Source organism: Bombus affinis, unplaced genomic scaffold (genome assembly GCF_024516045.1).
Source record: "Bombus affinis isolate iyBomAffi1 unplaced genomic scaffold, iyBomAffi1.2 ctg00000070.1, whole genome shotgun sequence".
NCBI classification, from domain to species: Eukaryota; Metazoa; Arthropoda; class Insecta; order Hymenoptera; family Apidae; genus Bombus; species Bombus affinis.
In genome coordinates, this window is record NW_026108823.1 from 1513005 (window position 1) to 1539068 (window position 26064).

Sequence of the window (26064 nt, forward strand, 5' to 3'; positions counted from 1 at the left end):
ACTTTTTAATATTGATATTTCGACAAATATTGACGTGTGCAGTGAGAAAATCGAGTGAAATTTTCAATAATATCGTTTTAATAATTTGTGAAACGAATTAGTTTGGTTTTTTCCATTTTTATTAGTTTCCGTCAGTGCTGATTGACGCGCCACTCCAGTTTCCATTTCCGTTTCTCGAAATTTCCTACGTTCTTGGTCTTTGGGACTCTTTGCCCAGGTAACTGCATTGCTTCTGGGTACGTCTCACCGTTCGGGTCTCTCGAGCTTTCGGTGTCAGTTGTTACCGTTGAAGGAAGAGAAGCTGGTGACGGATATTATCGGATAAATCGTTTATTCTGGAAAAGTTCGAGTAAGTTCGTTCTGTTTGAATAAATCAAGACATAGATCAATTTTTATCGTATCATCGTGATTCGCCATGTCGTACGTTTGGTTTCGGGATACCATATGTTTTTAATTTGGTACTTTTAATTTGAAATTTTACGTCTATGATCGTGACAGGAAGATACTTTCAGTGAATTATAAATATTTCAAATTATAAATTATAAATATTTGTTATAAATTACAATCATACTACGGGGAAAAGTGAAACATATGTTTTCTTGTGGAACATGTGATAGTAAATTATTCGAAGCATAATAATGCTTAATTAAACATCTATACGGTAACATTTACGGACGAATATTCGGGTAATATTATCGCGTCGCTCTAATCTGGCATTTAATGCTTTGATTGCGGTCTTTGAAATGGCATCGCAGATGCTGGTATAATATCACACGAAAAAGGAAGGACCAGTGGTTAATGTTGCAAGTGCACCAGTGCGTTGCAGCCATCGGGCGTGGCTTTGACGCCGGTGCCGCGGAGAGGCGCAGAACGTGTTCGATCGATCCGCGAACGCAGCCCGTGCTCATACTGCGACAGAGTTCGTTTCAGTTAGTCTCAGTCGCTGTTTGGCCGTCGACAGCGTATAGTCGCGCCGGCCGACGATTATTTTTTCTTTTTTTGTTTCTCGATAATTCTCTCGCAACACTCGTTCTATACGTACACCATCAGTTTATCGCGTGATCATTGTTACCGCTTCCCCTACCTTGTCACGTCCTTCAAAGAAGATTTTCCTTCAGTTTTTTGTTGTTTGGGGAAAATTCATCGCTCGAACACATGGATTTATCGACACGACGGTTTATCGAGGCATCAGCGTGATGTACTTTTCAAGTTTCATATTTTCTCTATGATACTTTCTAAGGAGAATTTAGAATTCGAACGATATCAATTTCCAGGAAATATAGGTCTTTATGAGACCATAGGTTAGGTTAGGACCATAGGATAGGTTTGAATTTAATTAACTCTCTTATAATTGGTATTTCAATTTTTTAATTCCTTAAATTTAGCTTTCTTTATGCTGTTAGATGATGTAACGCGGGCATTTTATGATATATCGAATATATTCGTATATATTTTACTTTATACATTCGATAAATTTCCTTGGTTGGCCGGCCTGCAACCCACATACGGCACTTAATAAAAATTTGTTTCGTTAGAGGTCGGTGTTTGTTCGTCTTCGTCATAAAAATGTCATGACGTCATATCATATCACAAGGGTTCTTCTGAAAGCTAGATATTCGATAACAAGATTAATGGTTTTCGGTAGCTTGTAATGTCAAGCTTTGAACTGGCGGGATCGCTTTGCTGTCAAATCGCCATTCAGCAGCGACCATATTCTTTAACTACGTTCAAGACCTATATCACGCTACAGAAACCATCAAAGGAGGATAATTGCAAGTTAGTTGCCTCTTAGAAACGAGACAGTTGGTTGTTACTTGTTATCCGTAGTTGGTAGTTGTTCTCCTTAGTCGCCACATATTATAGAGACGACATTCATAGTCACCAGTTGCCTTCGCTAATAGTTTCTTGTTGTCTGTAGTTAGTTCTCGTCATCGCTATGTATTCCATCAATCACGTAAAATTTAACATATAGGATTTTATTCTTTTTTATTCTTTCTGTAGGAAGATTCTTTAAGTAATATGAATTTAAGTAACTATTTTATGATACAATAAAGTGGAAAAACGATTATTTTACGTAACGTAATTTTTTAAAGAACTTCGAATTTAAAGGATTCAGATAGATATCTTAAACGTAATTAAACCCTCCATATCGTAACAAATTGAAAGAAATTGCGCAAGAAAGTTAATACACTTAATGCATAAAACATATATTTAAAATCCAAATGTAGGCGTTGACGCGTGCGTGCTACATGTTCGAAACGTTCGTTACATCCGCGATAAAATTTGTAACGACGAAGAAGCTTAACATATGGTGTGCTTCAAGACGACAGTAAAAAGTGTTGTCGTATTTTTCGAAATTTCTTCCATTCTTAATAAAAATATATTGTATAAATATAGTAGGATTTTTCAAATTTAAATAGTTATAATGATTTGAAACTTTACAATCGTACGGTTCTGTTTTATCCTTTGAATATACCTGTCATTTTCATATCTCCTTTTAACTAAACTAAATATTTGGAAATCCTATAATTTGTACACTTCTATTTGTGAATAAGATCGATGAAATTAAAGCGTAACTATGCTTTCAATAATGGCTTCGATGTATTGCTCACCATTATGGCGGATTAACGTCTCTAAGTGATCGACCTTAATCACTAAATGGCAGCCGCGATTCAGTGGTAGAGCCTTACACATGACGGACATTGCAAGCGCTTGTAAGACGTCTATCGTGAAACGTTTCCAATAGCATCGATTACGACGATGGTGAAATCCGAATAGAAATATATATCGCGTATCGCTTCAGCCTGACATGTCTTAAAATAGAATCACAATTTTTCGTTCTTAAAAAAAAAAAAAAGAAAAGAAAAGAAAGTCTATAAAAATTATATGCAAATAAAATAGATAAATGGATAAATGGTTGTACAAATTTATAAAACAGATATTACAAATATACGTAAATAAATTATATATTTATAAATTGTTTGTTTAAATATCTGTTTGTTTAAATAAATAAAAGGGATATTTACGACTTACAATGAACGTAGTCCTGTTTTTAGTTTTAAACAAAGCAAAAACGGATAACAACTTTTTAAAATGTAAAACTCAACGCAACAGTGGTTTTTTTAATTAATCAATAACGTTCAAAGTTAATTAATTTAGAGTGGTTTGTACATTTTGTATGCTCGCCGTATTTTAACGTTTGATGTGTAACGTTTGATGTAGTACTTGATGCCCGAAAAATCGAAAAATAATTAAATTTGATCGTTTCGTCGAATTTACAAGTGTGTATATTCGTGTGAAATCCTATGTGCTTGTGTATGCTGATGTGAAAGGCGGTAATATATTTTTCTTTTTTCGATTATTGTTGTCAACTTTTGTGTGGAATAAATCAATTCCGTGAATAGAAGTGCAATCAATACAGCTTACTATGAAATGATAGCACAACAACAGTACATATCGCCATTGACGTCAGCTTCACAAAATTTCTCGAGTATCGAGGTCGTCCATTTGGGTTAAGAATTTATTTCCAAAATGCCACAAGCACGAATATCTTATGGAAATCCACTGTATTTCCATTGTAATTTTTAATAATCAGATTCCATATTGTATGCTACGATTCGAGGAAAATCCGCAGCTAATTATTATCTTTGCTGCCTTTAAATACCATAAATAGTCGTCCGTAAATTTTAAAAGATTTTCTGTGCCATACTTATATTGTGTATTTTAGTCTTAAGGTGCGGGTCGTGTTCAATTAATCGAAAGTGATGAAACTGTAATGGGTCACGATAGTCAAATATTAAAAATGGTCTCGTTGGCTACATTTAAAATCTTTACGAGATATATATGCATAGTACGTTGCTACTAGTAACGGGTAGCGATGAGCAATAGAGAACAGTACCTTCCTTATCTCGTCGTGATTATGTACATAACAGTAATGCAAAGTACTCGTACTGAATATCTTACAACATCTACATAGATTTTCAGATTTGTTTCGAATATTACCAGCATAACCATGATAGTAGAATTCTGTTACAGTATTAATTCTATAGTGCCGTTATGCATAATACAGCCCTAAAATGTTTCTACAAATATACGAATATTTTCGTCAGCTACTATATTCCAACCATGGCTTATTATGAAAGGAAATATATAACGAAATTACTTGTTTTTTTAGACTAAATTAGTTTAATTTGAATAATTTTAGTAATTGTGTAGGATCGAACAACAACTTATCATTAGCTTCACTCGAGACTTGGTTGCACGTAGCAACGTAATTGCGTTGGAACTGAGGGTAGAAAACAATGTCAACCGTTAGACGCGTCCGTCTGGCGAATGTGTAACGCGTGAATAATAGATGGCGGCAATCACGTGAACCCTACTTATAGCTGTTTCGGCTTATATCGTAGCATTCAACCTAGGGTAAAACGATAGGGATCATTAGAAGTTGAAAGGCCGGCTGATCAGCCTCATTTTGTTCCATTTTTTAATCAAGCGATGAATCGACAAATTGTACAGATTTCGATGGTTATCACAGTTCTCTGGGAATTTTCAAGCGCGGTTCGTCGAATTTAGTCGGATTGGCTACAGACTCTTTTACGAGCAGCTTGAAACTCGATCTAGTTTCGAAAAAATGAAAAATTCGTTTTATCTCTTTGCTTCCCTGTTCCTTCCTTCCTCTTTTTTTTGCTTTTTACATTGCGTTAAGACCGGCTAAATAATATTGATTGCCATGGACGTTGGCTGGTTCAAAATCACTGACATCGACGATAACAAAAGTAAGTTTGATGATCATTTATCTGAGCCGGTGTTATTCGACTTGAGCTCTGCACATTTGTTAATATTATTCTAGTAGGGATGAGATACTACAAATTTTAAATAACTTCGATTAAAATTATATTATAAAAATTATATTACATTAACGTTTAGAAGTCAATAAAGTGGAAAGAATTACGCGAGATAATGTAAATATAAATTATATTACAAGGAAACAATACGGCTAGGTAATTTGAAACATTCTGGCTAAAATTGCATTCTTTCAAAGTTAGGACGTACAGTATTTACAAAGTAGATTAAGTATCAAATGGGGTACTTAAGAAAATTCATGTTATCATTCTTTAGTAAACATTTTCAGGTAATAGCCTTCTGCAAAAGCTGCTTTACGTTACGTTAACGTATTCATTATTAATATTAATCATATTGTTCTTATCTCCTAGGGGCATAACAATCCATTTTTATATTGTGTTAAAACTAAATTTCTATTAGATTGTTGCAAAATTTTCTTTCGTTTTATAAAGAAATGATAGATTTTTTGTTTTATGTTATTTTATATTAAATTGGAGAAAGGGGGATCGCACATAATTCAATAAAATAATATAAAACAAAAAATATCGTACATCTATCATTTCTTTAGAAAACGAAAGAAACTTTTGGAACAACCTAATATTTCTCTCCAACGACACTTCTACGATGTTAAAATACTTGATAAAAAAATTTGATAAAAATATTAAGAAATTCTAATATTGATTTAAACGTATCGATTTATTTACTTTTCGCTGCCAGAAATTGTTAATTATGATTTCCACTTAAAAGCGTATTTCATATTATGAGGATAAATGATCAAATTCATCTCTAATATACACGTTAGAGAGTCATTTATAGCTGCAATCCTGTTTACTGCTCATATTCCTGGAACTCGATAATTCACTAGGCGATTGCTTTAACCGTGCAGAATACATCCATAAATAATTAATCGCTATTAATATTCCATCGACTTTTGAAAATCCCTGACGTGATCTATTTCACGTGATGAGAATACGTGTAAAGTGAGGTTATTGCTTGATTATCTTTAGTCGAATAAATCGAGTGATTCAAATTATAATGCGGAAGAAAGTCAAAACTATGTATATTATTTTTTTCAATTTTTATGTATCATTTGACGGAAGGAAATTTCGTAAGTAAGGTTCACCTTCTTTAATGTCAATGATTTTGAGATATGTTATTAAGCTCCAAATTCTAAGCAATCTTCTATATATATATATATGTCGGAGATGAAAGAACGCCGGAGCTCCTCCTTGGATTCGCGGGAATACCGCAACTCTGTAACTTGGATCAAACAAATGCCGCTCCGATTGTTCGAGATTTATGATCATGAGCTTGGGCTCGAGGCGACAATCAGTCGCCGAACGTAGCCGCGGTCAAAGGGATGAACGTTTTATCTAACAAAGGCACAGAGTAACTCTATACCTCTCCTTAAAAGAAATAGTCGTAGCGATACGTGGCAGTAAATACTTCAATAGTTTCTATCCCGCGGCCCGCCACACGCAGATTTTGTCCTCCGGGTAAGATGATCGCCGGGTGTCGGCATGCCTTTGTGGCGTATGTTTAGTTAACGTGAGGACCCGCTATAGATCTTAAGATTTAGTCAAGCGAAGTCCTTCAAATAGACTTTGTTGCAACTACGGGAAGATAGGAGAAACCTATCTTCCACGAACGATGCCCCCCGTCAACAACCACCCCTCAAGGGCGGCCGGCATCTCTTTCAAAACGCCGATATGGAGATCGACCAATTAGCAACAGCGCTAATTTCCCTCTCCTTTGGAACGAAAGTTTTCTTTGACGAATCCGAGGATCTCATATCCTTAGACCCACCCAATATAGTTTTCCTCGACGACATCGTCGAGACGGAGAGTCATTCTTTCGTACGATCTCATCGACGAATGACAGTGCCACCTTACAACCAGAGAATACCTCACATCTTGTTAACAAAGAGTTAGACTTGAACTGTGCGAGAACATACGTTTACCATCCCGTGACCGCGGATTCGTTTCGAACCTAAGGTCATTATCACTAGTGCTACGAGTGCCTAATCTTGTTGATAAGCCTGTGCTAGTAAACTCTTTATTGTATCACGGCAACGGCTAATTGTAATGAGAACTCATCAAACGCCCCTCTCCATAATCCTGACCCTAATCCGACATATATATATATATTACAATAATTAGTTTCCGCCTAAACTGCTAGAACCACGTAGCACGCACTCTACTCTCGTTTATTAAACATTCAGGCCATCTGATCGCATGCGACGAGTTTTATGTTAATCCCGACCAATTACAATATCTTTCTCTCGTTTACAAGGGACGACGAGACTGGCAGTTGCGTGCTTTCCAAAGCAAAAGCCGCGATATCTGCATGATAACCTAACCTCAACCGATTTTGTTGTACTATTCTTAAGTGGACTTCGTTTGTACCACTTTCGTAACAAAAATAGAATATCTAGAACACAGCATTCCGTTATGCGATATTGTCAATTTCTAACATCTGAAACATCAGAGATAATTTTTTCCCTACAGTTGTAAATTTGTGTGAAAAATTACGAACGTAACGGTGTTTGGCGCATGTACAGTTCCCCCTCCCCCTCCCCCTCCAACCTTCATTTGCGTAGACATGCTAGAAAGATCCACTTTTCCACGGTGAAACTGTGTGTATTGTAATTTCATTTTAACAATGGTCCAACATCCTACTATGCATAAATTTAATATCAATATAAGCAGGTTTCATGCCAAGTATTACATCTAACGTATAAGCACAAACCCTGGTTTTAAATACCTTATAGTAACACCGAAAAGATTATTCAGTTGGATGTCTGGCTCAACATCAATATTTTACTTAGAAGATAATACGTCGAGAGCATGTTGGTGGATGGAATGGGAGATGAATGAAGGCTTACTTCTGTAAAATACGTAAAATGGTAGTCGGAATGAATTTTGGCGCTTGGGGACAGAAAAAGAGCTGACTGATACTGTCATACACCTGAATTTATAAAATTTTGAAAATCGATGTAACCTTTGAACTTTATCGTATTCTGTTTCGTAGCACAAATTATTGTTCCCGAAATGTACGTTTAGTGTTATAATATATTTGACCAATGGTTCTCAAATACTAGTTTTGCTAAAGCAATGGTGGAATTGGAGCAATTCTTTCTTCTTTCATTCTTTGAATGACCTGAATTTTCGAGTAGTCCAGTGACGCTTGATCCGTACAATTAATCGATTTCTTCTTATTACAGAGCTGCAAGAGATTCCGCGTTGGACGCCGATGTTGCGAGTTCGAATGCCTGGATGAGGTTGGCACTGAGTATTGGTCCGGATCTGATGTGGTTATCGTCGATGGTTCACCTAAACTTGAAAAACATAGTGTATTGTGGACGCTGAGCTTAGTGATGGCAATTGTAATATTTTAATTTCTCAATAAAGATTCCGATGGCGCCGTTGACAAAATTCGTACCTTATAAACGTCGACGATTAGCTTCAGCCACCGGGAAAAGAAGTGGTGTACAATGTAGTGTGTTAACGAAGAATCATTTGTAACTGAATAATTATACCTCGAGAAGATTATACCTGAGTAATTATATTTATTCTTATTTTCTTCCCCTTTATTTCATTTGAATAGATTTTTGTATTCAAAGAGCGAGGTATGATTATTTCAGACGGGTTAATTTGTTTTTATATATGTCAAAAGAATGAAAGGAGATGACGATGAATCGGTGACAGGTAGAAAATTGTAATCTGTTGTATTTCCATGGTACTGTATACTTGATTATATTTTGTTCAATATTATTCATATTCTATCATGTAATTTGGGAATATACATACATATACATATATGAAAATATAGTGGTATACTTATCCCCTAATCTTTGTGATTTCTATGAAAATTTTATGATTCATTGTCACTTGTATGAAGGATGGAAATATAAAAAATTGATAAAATTATTAATAATATTTACAAAGAAAAAGTGAGCTGTTGGATATACAGGGTGGTTGGTAACTGGTAAAAAAAAGAAGTCGAAAATATACAAATTTTTCATTTGAGGCTTTGTTTTCGAGAAAATCGACTTTGAATTTTCGCTCGGTACGCGTGCACTTTATCACGTTTCGTTATAACGGATTTTATTGTAGATTGTGTTTCGATTGACGTTATGTTGATAAACCGTTCCAATATGTTGCACGCGTTGCACGCATACCGATCAAAAATTCAAAGTCGATTTTCTCGAAAATAAAGTCTCAGACGAAAAATGTTTATTCTATATTTTCGACTTCTTTTTTCGAGTAGAATCACCAATTTTCCGCTTGTACTATCAATTACCAACCAGCCTGTATGACAAAATTCTATTTTAAACACCAAATTCGCCACGATTGGCTATTTTGTTTACGAAATTAAACGAATTTAATAAATGAAATGGCAAGGAAGGAACTACAAGTGACCGTCAAACTATTTTTATGCTTGAAAAGTAATTCGCAAAGTAATATAAAATAATACTACTGATTTGTGTCTCTTTCAGAATTTTTTCTTAATCTCTTGTTTTTTTCCCTTCAAATTTATTATTTATTATTTATTCGGTGTCACGAGAACCGATTAAATATTAAATATCTTAAATATAGATTGAAATGAAAGCTTGTCAGTTCTCGTTCAATTGTCACTTCAAAGTTGTTAGTTCAAAGGTTCTCGTATATCATAAAGCAAGGGACCAAATCTTTAACTTATTACAAATTAAACCTTTTATTGTAATTACGAAAATTATGAAAGTACCAAGCGAAACAAGTAGGGAACATGAACTGCTCAACGAACCAAAGAACGGCTCAGTGACAAAATTAATAAAGTAAGGATCACAAATATTACAACATTACACTCTTACATCACATAATAGTTCTCTATACAAAAGATATATAGCGAATCGACTTTTCACAATGATAACAATCAACAGAACCAATTAAGACCAGGCGAAACTCTCATAAGATAAGATATAGATAGATAAGAAATAAATTTAATAGTAAACACGTAGGTGAAACACTTGCTGAAATTTGCATCACTCGACACGAACGAACCGTTCGGAAGGAAAACGCGTTCAGCCCCCAAGGCTGTGGAATTGGGATCACTTAATTAACTCCGTTTGAATCTATCTTGAATTAATTCTCGTTTAACGACCTGTGCGTATTCAACATCATATCATTTCCGACCATATCGTTCCCAGAAGATGAAACAGCACGGTAAAACAGATGTGAATACCTATCACGAGCGAAACAGAAATGCGAAGATCCTTTGGAACGATAATAATAAAATTGCATGCATAGGAACCATGGATGGAACACAAGGCAAAGGTGTAGATGGTATTATAAGCTTTGAAACGAGCGTATAGGACGAGAGAAATTGATCATAAAATTGAGTTGAGCCCTTTGAAGTTAGGAACAACATACTTTGATGTTTTGTTTAAAGGAGAGATATTGAGCTGTGCAAAAATTGTATAGGTTCTCTGAAGGTAAATAAGATTTTGTTGCTGAGTAAATAAACGAGATTTCAAGTTTCTCTTGAATATTGGAAATTTAAAGGTTTTGATGGTATTTTATCGTTATATTACTTCCAAATTTTAAAGGACCAAATCACATGGCTGATATTTTTAAAGTCTTTCTATATCTTTGAGGAAGTAAGATAAGGTTGATAGATAGTCGTTGTTGGTACTTAACCGAGTATGGTCATATAGTCGATTAAATGAAATTTCTATTCTTTCAGATATATATCGTCGAATATATATGTCGGATTAGGGTCAGGATTATGGAGAGGGGCGTTTGATGAATTCTCATTACAATTAGCCATTGCCGTGATACAATAAAGAGTTTACTAGCACAGGCTTATCAACAAGATTAGGCACTCGTAGCACTAGTGATAATGATCTTAGGTTCGAAACGAATCCGCGGTCACGGGATGATAAACGTATGTTCTCGCACAGTTCAAGTCTAACTCTTTGTTAACTAGATGTGAGGTATTCACTGGTTGTAAGGTGGTACTGTCACTCGTCGATCAGATCGTGCGAAAGAAAGAATCTCCGTCTCGATGATGCCGTCGAGGAAAACTATAATGGGTGTGTCTAAGGACATGAGATCCCCGGATTCGTCAACGAAAGCTTTCGTTCCAAAGGAGAGGGAAATTAGCGCTGTTGCTAATTTGTCGATTTCCATATCGGCGTTTTGAAAGAGATGCTGACCGCCCTTGAGGGGTGGTTGTTGACGGGGGGCATCGTTCGTGGAAGGTAGGTTTCTCCTATCTTCCCGTAGTTGCAACAAAGTCTATTTGAAGGACTTCGCTTGACTAAATCTTAAGATCTATAACGGGTTCTCACGTTAGCTAAACATACACTACAAAGGCATGCCGACATCCGGCGATCATCTTACCCGGAGGACACAATCTGCGTGTGGCGGGCCGCGGGATAGAAACTATTGAAGTATTTACTGCCACGTGTCGCTACGACTATTTCTTTTAAGGAGAGGTATAGAGTTACTCTGCGCCTTTGTTAGATAAAACGTTCATCCCTTTGACCGCGGCTACTTTCGGCGATTGATTGTCGCCTCGAGCACAAGCTCATGATCATAAATCTCGAATAATCGGAGCGGCATTTGTTTAATCTAAGTTGCAACGTTACGGTATTCCCGCGAATCCAAGGAGGGGTTCCGGTGTTCTTTCATCTCCGACATATATTATATATCAATGTTAATTGTTATCTGTGTTGGCGTAGTGAATAAACACATTGATGTTCGGTGTTTCAATTATCAGAATTATAATCGATGTTAAATGTATAGAGTGTCAAAAAATTATTTGTTGTAGCTGTGGAAGATGGAGATCTGTTAGAGAAAATGGATCATGAAATTTATCTTGAGTATAATTTTCAGAGAAAATTTTTTATTGCATCATAAAGTACTTATCACGAGAAACGAAAGTTTCAGAAAACCCCTGGATCGTAAATGATTCGTTCTTTTGAAAAAAGCTGTTTAAAATTTCTTGTACTAATCCTTATACTAATTGTGTATACTAATTGTATTTAGTATATTATGTTATAAATAATGGTTAATATAAGTATCAAAATAAATAGACAACAATTAATTAGATAACATCGTAATCCAGAATGATAAGCGAACAAAACGCAGTACTCAGACAGCAAACCCAACAAATCACAGTCATGCTACAACTAATTACAAACGTGCTAAGCAAAAAATAAAAAACGGACACTCTAAAAATAGCAGCCTGGAACTCAAACGGCCTACAACAACGGGCCCTCGAAATTAAAACATTCATATACAGTAACAATATAGACATACTACTTGTCTCAGAAACACACTTCACTACAAAAAGCTACTTGAAAATACCATACTACACCATATATGATACCAAACACCCCTCAGGAAAAGCTCACGGAGGGACAGCAGTGATAGTCAGAAACGATATCAAACATTATCTACACAACCAAGTTAACAAAGGATATTTACAAGCAACCACCGTTACAGTTCAAACTAGTAGCAACTACTTCCAGTTGTCAGCAGTATATGTGCCTCCGCGACACAAAATAACATCACAAATGTGGGAAGAATACTTCCAGGACCTAGGGGACAAGTACATCGCAGCGGGAGACTACAACTCAAAGCACATGCTATGAGGGTCAAGAAACCTTACACCTCGAGGCAGAACACTGGAAAAATACATTAGAAATAATAACCTCAATGTTACGCCACGAGGCTTACCACGGGCTGTATTTTCTAACCGTCGCTCGCGGCCCTATAATGTCGCAGTCGGATCGTCTTATCTGACCCCAGGATCATATACAATGTATCGACGAGCGCATAGCTATCGCCAAGCAGCGAGTTCTCGAAACGTCGAATTTTGTCCGTTACGTTTTCCACGCAAGAATAGACATACGTGATCATAGGCGCGAACGGTGGCGTGACCTAAGTATAGTGGGGGTCGTCTTAAAGATGAGACAAAGAAATCATCTAAAGTCGATCAGTTCCTTGTGACGCGTCGAACGTTACACATTGAATCGAATCTAACACATAACGTCTGTCTCAAGCTGTTGCTTGTGCGATAGGTCTCGTTATAAGCAAACCGCTAAACAAACCTTGACTGTTATCTTTTTCGTTTATAATTGTTGATCTTTGACTGAACTTGTTGTTTCGTTATTTTTATTAAACTTTTATCAACCAACCCAGTATAGTTGTTCGTATACACTCAAACCTAACCACCTCTATTCTCGTAATAGAAATAGGGGATCAATCAGTTCGTGGCATCGATTGTTTAATCGTAACGAGAATTTACGACTCTCGTTGACGCGTTATCTAGCGATCGCGTCTCTCTGCGAACGGTTGAAACACACTATGTTTCATGAATTTATTTGCTAACGGTATTGAAACAAATAACAAGCAGAGGACGAACTATCCGTGAACTGTTTTGCCAACGAGTACGCTTCCAATATTTTCTGTTTGAGAAAGCACACTTGTTGCTGTTGCAACTCCAAATATTTTTACAGCCGACGCTTTTGCCATGAATCATCGGCTAACATATAAAATAGAGAAAAGCCACAGTTGATTGTAATGGAAATTTAGAAAACCTCAAACTCGATATAGAAGGGAAAAATAAAGGAAAGGAAGGGAGAGATAATTGGAAGCTTGGGGCCAGGTTTAATTCACTGAAACCGGGCTGCTTGTGTCATCACGAAACAGAATTGCCAGTACGTCATTTCTGTGCTCCCGTCCTCGTAAAAACGGTTTCACACGTTAAGAAAAAACGAATAGGCGGTGAAGAAAGAAAAAAGCAGACAGAGAGCGCTTTTAAAAAGCTGACGAAGCGTGTGTCACGTAAAATAAAAGGAAATTTAAAAGAAAGAAGAAAACTTTATTTTTCCTTCGTTTATACACTTATAAGACACTTCTGAGCTCTAGCCGTGACCGTACGAGACTGAGTCTCTTACAATCTTTTTACTTTCGGTGACATCTGTTCCCTCATTATCCCCACTACCCTGTAGGCGTACGTGACCGTTGCTACGCTTCTAGAACATTTGGTGGAAGGACCGTTAGTCCATAAATGAATCCTCAGGTACTCCGGCAATATACATTGTCGCCAAGGTCGCCATGTGTTTCCCTCATCGGTCCATCGGGTTCGAAGTATGCCAACCGGGACACCATCCTGCCCGCGGTGTGTGTGTGTGTGTGTCCTGGTCTCTGATGTGATTTACGTTACACGTGCGTTGCCACAACGAGACACACGGTGCTATTTGTCGTTTTAAATTGCGCCGCAACTTGTTTTTGAGATCTTTGCTAGAGACATGTGAAAACACGTTGGAAGTATATTTCTTGTTTTTGTGGAATTTAGCTGGAAAATGAAAAATAACGTAAAACATGTACTTACGACTTACAGGGTAATTGAATGTATACACTGTAATAACCAGCGATTTAAGGCTTTAAAAGATCGAAAGAAAAGAAAAGAAGAAAGATAATATGTTGTGGCAGTCTAACTCGATCTAAGGAAATAGAGAGGGAGGGGGGGCAAAGCTTGTTAATCTGGAAAGAATACAAGCATCAATTTCAAGCACTTACAGGGAATCAAGCGGGCTTGTTATGGTCGTAAGGTGGACAATTATCCCGTGTTAGGTTCAATCAGCTTAGTCCTACACAAAATTGATCCAATCATGCGAAAACAAATGTATTCCGATTTTTGTCGCAGATATATCTGGTCTACGCACTCCAGTGCCCGCACAACTGATATTGAAACGCCTGATTTTCCCATATTCTACAGTGACAACATTACCTGATTTTTTACAACCATGAAGGACTCGAAAATACTTGCAATCTTCATCTGTTTGCAAATTATTTTCGTCACTTTCGTCCCGTCAGGGGCTGGTAAGTTGATACTGATTAATTATACCATCGAAATTCTATATAATGGCTACAAAAAATATTTGCATCATCACCCTCATTTCCTAACGAAGCGCGTTTTTTTACCAAGTTTTATATTTCATTTCATAGTATCAAATCTCTGTAGTTACACGAAAGTATTAAATGATAGGAAACTTGATATACACGAATTTAATTAATTAATAAGTTACCGTTAATTAATAAGTACACCGTTAACGCTTGCATGCTGGTCGTTAAAACACATGCTGCGCGAATAGGGTACACAGCGATTCATTTAACTCGCCTTGAATTAGTTTTAGAAAGACAAACATGGACAGGGATAATTTTTGTCACGAGCCGCTTAATTTATTCGTTCATTAGAACGAATTAATTTACACCTGCTGAGATCGCGATTGATGTGACAAATTCGAAATCTTGTTCCATATAAATATTTTTAAACAACCACGTCGTAAGCTTTGTATATTTTTTAATCGCAACGAAACTGTTCAGAGAAATGCTGAAATTATTAATTAGAAAAGGAGATTTCTACGCATCGTTGTAAAACTGTCAGGGAAAATATTCGTGAAACAGTTACGTTGTTACAAGTTCTACAAGAAGAAATATTGAAAATCACGTTCCACTTATTCAGTTGCACGTGTAAAAGGTATCTTGCGTTCGCGCAAAAAATCTCTGAAGGATACATGCTTTATAATAATTGGAGTGTCGAAGTTGTTACGCGGATCGGCGTACACGTACCTTTTAATGAAACTAGGTTACCCATTCGTTATTCGTTCCTAATTTTCAGCTTCACGATTTTTACGCAATAAAATTTTATACACCTGTTCGGTTTATAAATGATTCAATTCAAATTTAACAGAATTAAAGTTGAAATAATCATTTGTACTTCATTAAAAGGTTCTTTCAGCATCTCGTTTTAATATATTTATTGGTAATATTTTGTTGATCGTTATATTTAAATGGAGTTTTTCAAAGGAGAGACATTTTAAGGTAGGAAATGGACATACATTTATAATAAGAATTCAGAAGAAAGAATATTTCATACAGAAATAAATATTCCGTATGTATAAATAACTACGCTATGAATTTTATATGTATCGGATATTCCTTCTGGTTAATGTATCTGATGTTTTTTCACGCGAGATAGCGTATATTTGCATCTATATGTCTCTTCGTTTCTCAGTAGTAAAACTTAGCATTCCTGCGGCTGATAAGTAGTTACGCACTGACAACGAGAAACATAAAATGAGTAAGAAGCATGAGACATTCTATAAGAAAAATAAAGTTGTTTTTATCTTTCATTGCATATTCGTCAGAATATTGTTAATAAATATTTAAGTTAAGATTTCAGTTGCAATAAATACATAGGATACATAGGATACATTTATTTATATATGTATCTATGAACGCATTTGACATAAAATTTTGATAACGACTAAAATTATATATTCTGATATTAAATTAATTTAATGAGAATAAAAAACTAATTTTTTTAAACAAGATTTTGTATAAAGTTATATTTATTAGGAAAAGTTCGTTCATCCCTTTATAATATGATAGGATTAGACTCATTGCTGTGCAAATCATTTCATGGAATAGTATATGTGTGCGTGTATGTTCTAAGTTTTTATTATAAAAATGCTAAATGTACTAGGAGACGTTTTTAAAAATTCATAGATTTTTCTTCATCAAACATATCAATCGTTATATTGAAAAGTTAATTATCTTTTATTTGTTTCGAGCTGCACATTGATTGAGACATTCCTGTTGGTTATAATTGCGAATTTAACGCAACGAAGTTGTTTGAATCCCTTGCAAGCATGTAAATATATCGTCGAATTAATTGGTCAATTACTTGAGGTTGGAATTGAAAGAAAGGAAAGGTGGAGGAGAAGTCTTGCGTTTGAATGCGGGACACTTTTAAAGCCCACAGTTCGCTGAAATTGCCAGAGAATTCAATTAAATGGCAAATTAAACCATTGAACTGAATCTGTTTCCAATCGCGAGCTTAGAAATTCTATCCTTTGAATTTTTATATCAGTCAACTTTCTTTTTGTACGTACGGTAACGAATATAATTCATGAATTAATGAAGTATGTAATTGGATGAAAGTTCTTCTTCCTGGATTCAGTTTAGACTAAGAAAAATTATATAATAACGAAATTATCAACTTAAAATTGATAGAGTGTGATAGTTTATTTTTTTTTTTTTTTTTTTTTTTTTGCGTGAGGAGGGGAAAATGCTGTTACGCATACCCAGTGATCCGCATCACTGGGTTATGTGGGACTCGGGCGGATGTTGTTGCCATACCCACTAAAAACCCCTCCTCCTTTTTCCTTTGCTTCGAGGACAGACAACCCCGGTAAAACCTGTCGGCAGTCATCAGGGTTGTCCTTTCATGCCCCGTTGTATCTTCTTCTTCAGGCAGTTATTCTGTATATTCTGTATTGCTCTCGTCATCTTCTCAGCTAGTTCAGAATACTGGGCTGATCTCCTTCTGTGGTTCTTTGTTGTCTTGTATCTCTGCCTTCACTGCTCCGCGTAGTTGTTGTTGCTCTCGTTCTCCTCCTTGCTTCCTTCAAGGCCTTCGCTGTCACCCTCCTGTGAGGCATGACGGTCTTGCGAAATTACCTGAATTTATCTCAGCTCTCGTTCTTGGCGGTCACCGTGGCGATCAGATTGTCCACGTCTATGTTCTCGCCAAGAGCGTTCTCCAGCTCAATCCTTCTGTACGTTCACTTCGGGCACGTGAAGAGGGCGTGCTCTGCATCGTCGTTAGGGTCTTCACAGTCGAGACAGTTGCTGTCGCTGCTCTTGCCAATCCTCTTCCTATAGACCCCAAAACTCCTGTAGAGGTGGCCGTGTGTTCGTTATATATTTATTGGACGTGCGTGATAGTTGTAGTAGTTGGGCCTGGTCCGCTGTAATTGTCACTGGGGGCTGTAGATGTCGCTGCCGTCGTCCGACACTAGTTAGTGCCGAGTGGTGGTATTTGGCTTGTCGAGTGCCGCCACAGTACCCCTTACCAGTGATAGCGTTAGAATCTTAGTGTAATAAACCGTCCAATTGTCCAATTGTTGTCCAATTCGTGCGGATGTTGCTCGAAGTCTTCAATGTGGCGGTGGATACCTGTCAGTACGGTGCGGGCGTTCCGCGTACGGTCGTAGGCCTCTGTTCCATTTTTTAGTATGACGTGCTAGTGGTAATGCCCATGAACTTTTGCGACGGCCACATCACTCCTGGCTTGGTCGGTCATCGTTTCGTACCCAGTCACCTGCATGCGTGAGTCGGCGGTGAGGGGTCGAGTTTTTGTTGAAGGAAGGGCCGTTCCGTGTTCGTCGTAGCGGTAGGGTCCAGCTTGCCACAGGTCTAGATTCGCGATGATGGAAGTTCTCAGTAATGCTATCACGGTCAGACCTCAGTTTTGCTGTCGATCACGTCGGGGTCACCAATGTAGAGGTGGCCGTGTGTGCGTGATATATTTATTGGACGTGCGTGATAGTTGTAGTAGTTGGGCCTGGTCCTCTGTAATTGTCACTGGGAGCTGTAGATGTCGCTGCCGTCGTCCGACACTAGTTAGTGTCGAGTGCCGCCACACTCCCATGCCCGGTTAACAGCTGCATGGTGTGATGATCGATGTCCATCTTCTTTTTGGTAAATAGCAGGGCACTCGGTATTAATTTCCTTGCGCCTCCAGTTCCTCCTTCAGCTCGTTGCCGTCATCCGCGCCGATCCTGGTCTTATGGATCTTGTTCCACTCGTAAGTCTCTCCGAGCATCTTTATCTATATGTAGATCGGGAGATTCCCGGTCAACACGCAAAGTGTCGCGTGGGAGACGGTACAGTATGCCGTCGTTGTTATGCACAGGGCCGTTCGTTGTGCCCGTTTCTGCTTCTTCCTGTTCTTATCGGTATTCGCTAAGCTAATTCTTCTTTCTGAACCCATACTGCCTCCGATGGAACGGGTCCGTTCCGATGCATCTCTCGATGATCTTCTTAAAGCATTTTTCCCAGATCTTGCTCATGGCTGGGAGTATGCTTATCGGCCGATACGCGTTAGGGAGACTGGGATCCTTTCCCGGCTACCTTAGCAGTATTACTCTGGCCGTCTTCCAGCAGTCTGTTTCCAGCTTGCTTCCAGCTCCTGCTTCCAGCAGTCCAGGAGTCTTCCATCGACTCCTGCAGCCATCTTGGTGTTCATTCTTCCGGCGCCATCGTCGACATCGCCTTCGCCGATGACGACGCTGAAGCTGATGTCTTCTTCTTCTTCGGTCTCTGCCTCTTCGCGGCCCTCATAATGGGAGGATCCGTGTCCCATGGTGAATAGCCTCTATAGGACTTTCACCATGCTTTCACCATGTCGATCGGCATGTCGTTGGTTGGTTTCTTGCTTTTGCATCTCTTCATGACTGTGCGATAGAGTTTGCCTTCTTGCTTTTCTGTATGGATGGAAACGCGTTCGAAAAGTAGAACGGAGTAATTAGCGATGCACGATCCCAAGCTGGTGAATATTTTTCCATCGGGAGAAGTCAGGTCGAGCGATACAAGATTTATATGCTCGTTCTGCCAGTTATTTCAAGGTCTGTGACGCGATAGAAAATGAACATAAATGAATAATAAATGTATTACAGCCATAAAGATTGCTTGATGTACGCCACCGTTTTTCCCCTATTTCTCCGATACAATTTTCCTTTTTTTTTTCTTTGCCAAACACTTTACTAATCGGTACGTATTCGAATTATCCTCAATTATTCTCGGTTGTTTCCGTTTCCTTTGGATTTACATAAGTACTCGTTTGATGTACGTGCAGAGTGAGATAATAACTATTAACAGCTATAAAATAAGAAGCGAAAATACGTTGAAACTCGACATCTAGATTCGCGAGACTTTGCAGAGCTTCGAAACTCTCGTGTTTCAAACCTAATAAAAAGTTGTAGAGGGAGAATTACATTGCGAGATCTGTTAAGGAAAATCGTATCGTTGTAATAGGATTATTTCAGCGAGGGAAATTCCGTGTTGCGTGTAACGCGTTGCAAAGCCATGAGCTTTCTTTCGGGTTAATATACATAATCGCCTTATCGAACTTTCCATCTAAACCGTTGCGCTCACACGTGAATTTTGCATTTCAATCTTCTTACTTGCAGTCCAATCCAGTTTAGTGTGACTAAGCTAAATGTTTCAGCCCTTCCAGGTAGAGTATGTATTATAGAGAGACGTACAACTCTATGAAGGGGAGATCAATAAATTGGGTTATCTTTAAATCACTGACAATTATTTCATCGACACGATTTCACCGACAGCGAATCCACCGGCAATGTCTATCAAAGTTTATTTACCGATACACCGAGTGAAATCACCCACAATCATTTCACCAATATTCTCCTTTGTCGATAATTATCATGCTTGCCACTACATGTTATCGTTGATTATATGTCTTTATTTACACATTCGTTTACGCGCATAACGAGATAAACGAAGAAACGAAAATGATATGTTGTTATGATGTATTGTTAAATTACTAATTAACACGAGTTATATATCTACCTACATGAGAGCTTCTAAATATCAATTATATTTCATGAAAGCACACAAGCTATTTTGCTATACACAAATAGAATTATAAGGAGATGTTACGTTCTAATGATTTAACGAAATCTATTCCTCTGTACATTTGACATTTCTGTATTATTACTTGTGTACTTTCTGCTCTTGTTTACGTCATCGGAAGTAAAAATACGTTAAGCGAATCAGCTAATCTATTTGAGCGATTCAATGGCTCGGTCTTCTCTTATGCGACTACCAAGCAGAAGATAAGTTCTTGGTTATATTACATTTTATAACATCCAAATTAACTTTTTTTTCTTTTTCTTTTTCTTTCTCTTTTTCTTTTTTTCCCTTTTTCTATTTCTTTTTTTTCCTTTCTTTTTTTCTTTTCTTTCCCTTTTTCTTTTTCTTTTTTTTCCTTTCTTTTTTTCTTTTTTTTCCCTTTTTCTTTTTTTTTCCTTTCTCTTTTTCTTTTTTTCCTTTTTCTTTTTTCTTACGTGGAGGACACCAAGCCACTTTGGGGGGGGGGGGGAAGTGGCGTGGTAGTGAACATCCAAATTAACTGGGGCACTAATTAGCTAAAGCTTCTAGTCAAACCAGGTATCGGTCTTTGTACGCAAAGACATTCATTACAATCGTTTATAGTTTGAAGAAACACCGTTACAAATTCGTGATATAAGAGAAAGCGATTCAAAACTCGGATTCATTTGTTGGAACGACGCCGTGGGCAAAAGTACATAATGGAAAACTTTCTTCCAAGACCAATTGATAGCGCTGACGTAATTAAAATGTGACGATATTGCCAGCGACGTTTCTCCAAATAGACGACTAACTTATTTACGAATTGCCGCAACACGATTGCCGCTGGTAATACGGTTAGTAATCACTTTATTGAATTTTCGCTTGACGTGACATCGTCGAGTTCCTAGAGAGATTCTTCTCCCTTGTAAAACTATGTTTCTGCAACGACTGTATTTGTTGAATTACCGTTCGTGAACAAGTCCTTCTCTTTATTACATGTAATAGATTCTTCTTTTTAAGTTTTAAATTACATTGGTAATTTTCTATAATTTATTACTCGAATATGGTAATTTGTTCTTAAAAAGTTTGCTTTTTCTACAATTATTTTACTACAAAACCCATCAAAAACATGATGTATGTATATATACCCTCAAATATTATCGGTTTATTCTCAAGCTATAGTTCAATTTCGGAAATTGCCAATTAAAATCATAAAAAAAAACACAGAAAGTTCGTTAAAATATGCGATTTTCCAATCAAGATATAGAATTTATTCGAGTAATATAGATTACAGTAGCGATGGTGACGGCAACGATGAATGGACTGATTCTTCGTGCGAAAATAAATTGGAAGCGCAGAACGATGCATTGTTTCAGGGAATATCGATTTTCAAGCATGGTTTTAAAGTACGTGTGCGCGTGTCTAGGTTTGTTAATTAATGCCGCTCCCAGGTTTTCAATATATAAATGTGACACCTACATATCTTTAAGCTTAAAACAATTGGACTAACAATTTCATTAAATTTAAATCAATATTTATCTTTTTAAACGCAACAATATTTTTAATGACAACTTCACATGTAAATCAAGTGCATACATATTCGATCGTTCTTGAAAACCTGATTCTCTGCGAAGAGAAAAAATCCTTGAATAAAGATTTGATCTACGTTTTATATGCTACGTTTTACATCCACCTCTTTTCAGATATACCCCTCTATTTAAAATCATAGATCGTCACACTCTATAGGTATTTCCCTGAAAAGTTAATGTCGTTTTGTATAAAAGCCAATTCAAAGGGGAAGGAAATTCTGCGAAAAATTCTTTCAGATTTCCCTATGTTTGAGCTCGAATCAAAGCAATCTTGTATAGTAGGATAGGATGATAGGATGATTCTGTATTATTCCTTGTGTACTTTCTGTTCCTGTTATTTACAATAGGATGATTATGCGTTTAACTTCTCATAGAATCTCTCTGATTCCGTATGATATCATCAGTGTTTTTGAAATATGTTATTGATGTCGTAACGTCAACCGTTTCCAGTGCAAATTCAATTTTGAATCGCAATTTCCATGTTTGCATGGCAAAAGCGTAAAATCGATAACGCACGCAAACATATCTTCTTTGCTAATGGCGTACTATAAATATAAATATTTGAATAAATATTGCGAATTTCATATTGCTAAAAGATTTATACTATTTGTTCGTAAATAATCGTCGGATCTATATTTAAGTTGAAACTGCTGCATTAGATCTCTTTTCTTACTTAAAATTATTTGGATTGGTAATTTGGATGTAACTTGTAATTTATTCTTCCTTTATAAATAGTGTACAGAAGATACCAATTCAAAGAAATGGAAGGAAAGTCTAAAAGCAAAGAAAATCTACAGGAAGATAAAACGTTCGAGCCTTGCCAGGCTATATAGGATGTTAAGTAATTTCATTTTGACAATGGTCCAACATCATACTATGCATAAATTTAATATTAATATAAGCAGGTTTCATGCCATGTATTACATGTAACGTATAAGCACAAGCCCTGGTTTTAAATGCCTTATAGTAACACCGAAAAGATTATTCAGTTGGATGTCTGACTCAACATCAATATTTTACTTAGAAGATAATAGGTCGAGAGCATGTTGGTGGGTGGAATGGGAGATGAATGAAGGCTTACTTCTGTAAAATACGTAAAATGGTAGTCGGAATGAATTTTGGCGCTTGGGGACAGAAAAAAAGCTGACTGATACTGTCATACACCTGAATTTATAAAATTTTGAAAATCGATGTAACCTTTGAACTTTATCGTATTCTGTTTCATAGCACAAATTATTGTTCCCGAAATGTACGTTTAGTGTTATAATATATTTGACCAATGGTTCTCAAATACTAGTTTTGCTAAAGCAATGGTGGAATTGGAGCAATTCTTTCTTCTTTTATTCTTTGAATGACCTGGATTTTCGAGTAGTCTAGTGACGCTTGATCCGTACAATTAATCGATTTCTTTTTATTACACAAGTGCAAGAGATTCCGCGTTGGACGCCGATGTTGCGAGTTCGAATGCCTGGATGAGGTTGGCACTGAGTATTGGTCCGGATCTGATGTGGTTATCGTCGATGGTTCACCTAAACTTGAAAAACATAGTGTATTGTGGACGCTGAGCTTAGTGATGGCAATTGTAATATTTTAATTTCTTTTATTCTATATTTTCGACTTCTTTTTTCGAGTAGAATCATCAATTTTCCGCTTGTACTATCAATTACCAACCAGCCTGTATGACAAAATTCTATTTTAAACACCAAACTCGCCACGAGTGGCTATTTTGTTTACGAAATTAAACGAATTTAATAAATGAAATGGCAAGGAAGGAACTACAAGTGACCATCAAACTATTTTTATGCTTGAAAAGTAATTCGCAAAGTAATATAAAATAATACTACTGATTTGTGTCAGAATTTTTCAGAATTTTTTCTTAATCTCTTGTTTTTTCCCTTCAAATTTATTATTTATTATTTATTCGGTGTCACGAAAACCGATTAAATATTAAATATCTTAAATATAGATTGAAATGAAAGCTTGTCAGTTCTCGTTCAGTTGTCACTTCAAAGTTGTTAGTTCAAAGGTTCTCGTACATCATAAAGCAAGGGATCAAATCTTTAACTTATTACAAATTAAATCTTTTATTGTAATTGCGAAACTTATGAAAGTACCAAGGGAAACAAGTAGGGAACATGAACTGCTCAACGAACCAAAGAACGGCTCAGTGACAAAATTAATAAAGTAAGGATCACAAATATTACAACATTACACTCTTACATCACATAATAGTTCTCTGTACAAAAGATATATAGCGAATCGACTTTTCACAACGATAAGAATCAACAGAACCAATTAAGACCAGGCGAAACTCTCATAAGACAACAATATCAGAGGGATCAAATCAGCGATTTTAATCTATGTTACAAATTATAGTTATCAAGAATAATTGCTCTTTTCACGAAAATTATGCTGATGACACACTCACAATGCATTTTATATTTGGTAGTCGGATGTGCTCGTGGCCATCAGGAGTATAAAGACGACGTTTTTAGAAAATGACAGCGCTGTCGGGTTTTAAAAGCTTTTATTTTTTTATTCATCATTACGAAGATTGTGATGGAAGAACGTAATGGGGTAAAATCTGACGATTCCTTAATGAAGAATGCTTAAAGAGATTCTATAGAAAACGGTGATCGTTTCGTTGGGTAGTTCATTCGAATTTTGATCAGGATTATTGAGATAGAAGGGTCGAGAGCTTGGTGGAATATCAACTTTGACGCTTCAACGCTTCATCTCTTTTCAAGCTCACCAGTCACGAATCATGGTTCACTGAATATATCTTTTTGGAAAATCTTTTTTGGATTTTCGTACGAGAAACATGGTATGTTTGACAAGGGATTTTCTTTTGAGGTAATTTAGAGTGACAAAAAGGTCTTTCTGTTAGGTAGCTTGTCGATAAAAATGTTTTATTAATAACGTAAATGGAACGAGTAGTTACGAATGTAAATAGAATATGACCAAATGGAATATATATCTTCTCTTCGACTTTCATAAGCTGAAAGCCCCGTATCTAAATTTTATCTTAATTATTTGAAGCAAAAAGTATGTTTTCTGAAACTTTCGTTTCTCGTGATGAGTACTTTATGATGCAATAAAAAATTTTGTCTGAAAATTATACTCAAGATCAATTTCATGATCCGTTTTCTCTATCAGATCTCCATCTTCCACAGCTATAACAAATAATTTTTTGACACTCTATACATTTAACATCGATTATAATTCTGATAATTGAAACACCGAACATCAATGTGTTTATTCACTACGCCAACACAGATAACAATTAACATTGATATATAATATATATTTGACGATATATATCTGAAAGAATAGAAATTTCATTTAATCGACTATATGACCATACTCGGTTAAGTACCAACAACGACTATCTATCAACCTTATCTTACTTCCTCAAAGATATAGAAAGACTTTAAAAATTTCAGCCATGTGATTTGGTCCTTTAAAATTTAGAAGTAATATAACGATAAAATACCATCAAAACCTTTAAATTTCCAATATTCAAGAGAAACTTGAAATCTCGTTTATTTACTCAGCAACAAAATCTTATTTACCTTCAGAGAACCTATACAATTTTTGCACAGCTCAATATCTCTCCTTTAAACAAAACATCAAAGTATGTTGTTCCTAACTTCAAAGGGCTCAACTCAATTTTTTGATCAATTTCTCTCGTCCTATACGCTCGTTTCAAAGCTTATAATACCATCTACACCTTTGCCTTATGTTCCATCCATGGTTCCTATGCATGCAATTTTATTATTATCGTTCCAAAGGACCTTCGCATTTCTGTTTCGCTCGTGATAGGTATTCACATCTGTTTTACCGTGCTGTTTCATCTTCTGGGAACGATATGGTCGGAAATGATATGATGTTGAATACGCACAGGTCGTTAAACGAGAATTAATTCAAGATAGATTCAAACGGAGTTAATTAAGTGATCCCAATTCCACCGCCTTGGGGGCTGAACGCGTTTTCCTTCCGAACGGTTCGCTCGTGTCGAGTGATGCAAATTTCAGCAAGTGTTTCACCTACGTGTTTACTATTAAATTTATTTCTTATCTATCTATATCTTATCTTATGAGAGTTTCGCCTGGTCTTAATTGGTTCTGTTGATTCTTATCGTTGTGAAAAGTCGATTCGCTATATATCTTTTGTATAGAGAA

The 26064-nt window shown here is 36.5% G+C and overlaps 2 protein-coding genes and 1 long non-coding RNA gene across 9 annotated transcripts in view; 2 read left to right on the forward strand and 1 right to left on the reverse strand.

Moving 5' to 3' along the window:
* The window catches only part of LOC126927052 (integral membrane protein DGCR2/IDD-like), a 392464-nt gene that overhangs the window by 252454 nt on the left and 113946 nt on the right, over window positions 1–26064 (forward strand). For 3 of the 6 annotated variants that reach the window (XM_050743394.1, XM_050743393.1, XM_050743392.1), the window contains exon 4: window positions 8066–8504. The exons of the other annotated variants lie outside the window; for them this stretch is intronic. In XM_050743394.1, coding sequence (XP_050599351.1) covers window positions 8066–8239 — 174 coding nt within the window. In that variant the 3' untranslated portion in view covers window positions 8240–8504. Of the gene's footprint in view, window positions 1–8065; window positions 8505–26064 lie in introns of those variants that run through there. 6 annotated transcript variants of the gene reach the window in all.
* The window catches only part of LOC126927093 (uncharacterized), a 161808-nt gene that overhangs the window by 101301 nt on the left and 34443 nt on the right, over window positions 1–26064 (reverse strand). Inside the window, exon 1 of one of the 2 annotated variants that reach the window (XR_007715151.1) lies at window positions 13430–14451. The exons of the other annotated variant lie outside the window; for it this stretch is intronic. This is a non-coding gene — a long non-coding RNA (uncharacterized LOC126927093). Of the gene's footprint in view, window positions 1–13429; window positions 14452–26064 lie in introns of those variants that run through there. 2 annotated transcript variants of the gene reach the window in all.
* The window catches only part of LOC126927057 (uncharacterized), a 242472-nt gene continuing 221021 nt past the window's right edge, over window positions 4614–26064 (forward strand). Inside the window, exon 1 of the mRNA XM_050743422.1 lies at window positions 4614–4775. The gene's annotated coding sequence lies outside the window, so the exon portion shown is untranslated. The remainder of the gene's footprint in view (window positions 4776–26064) is intronic.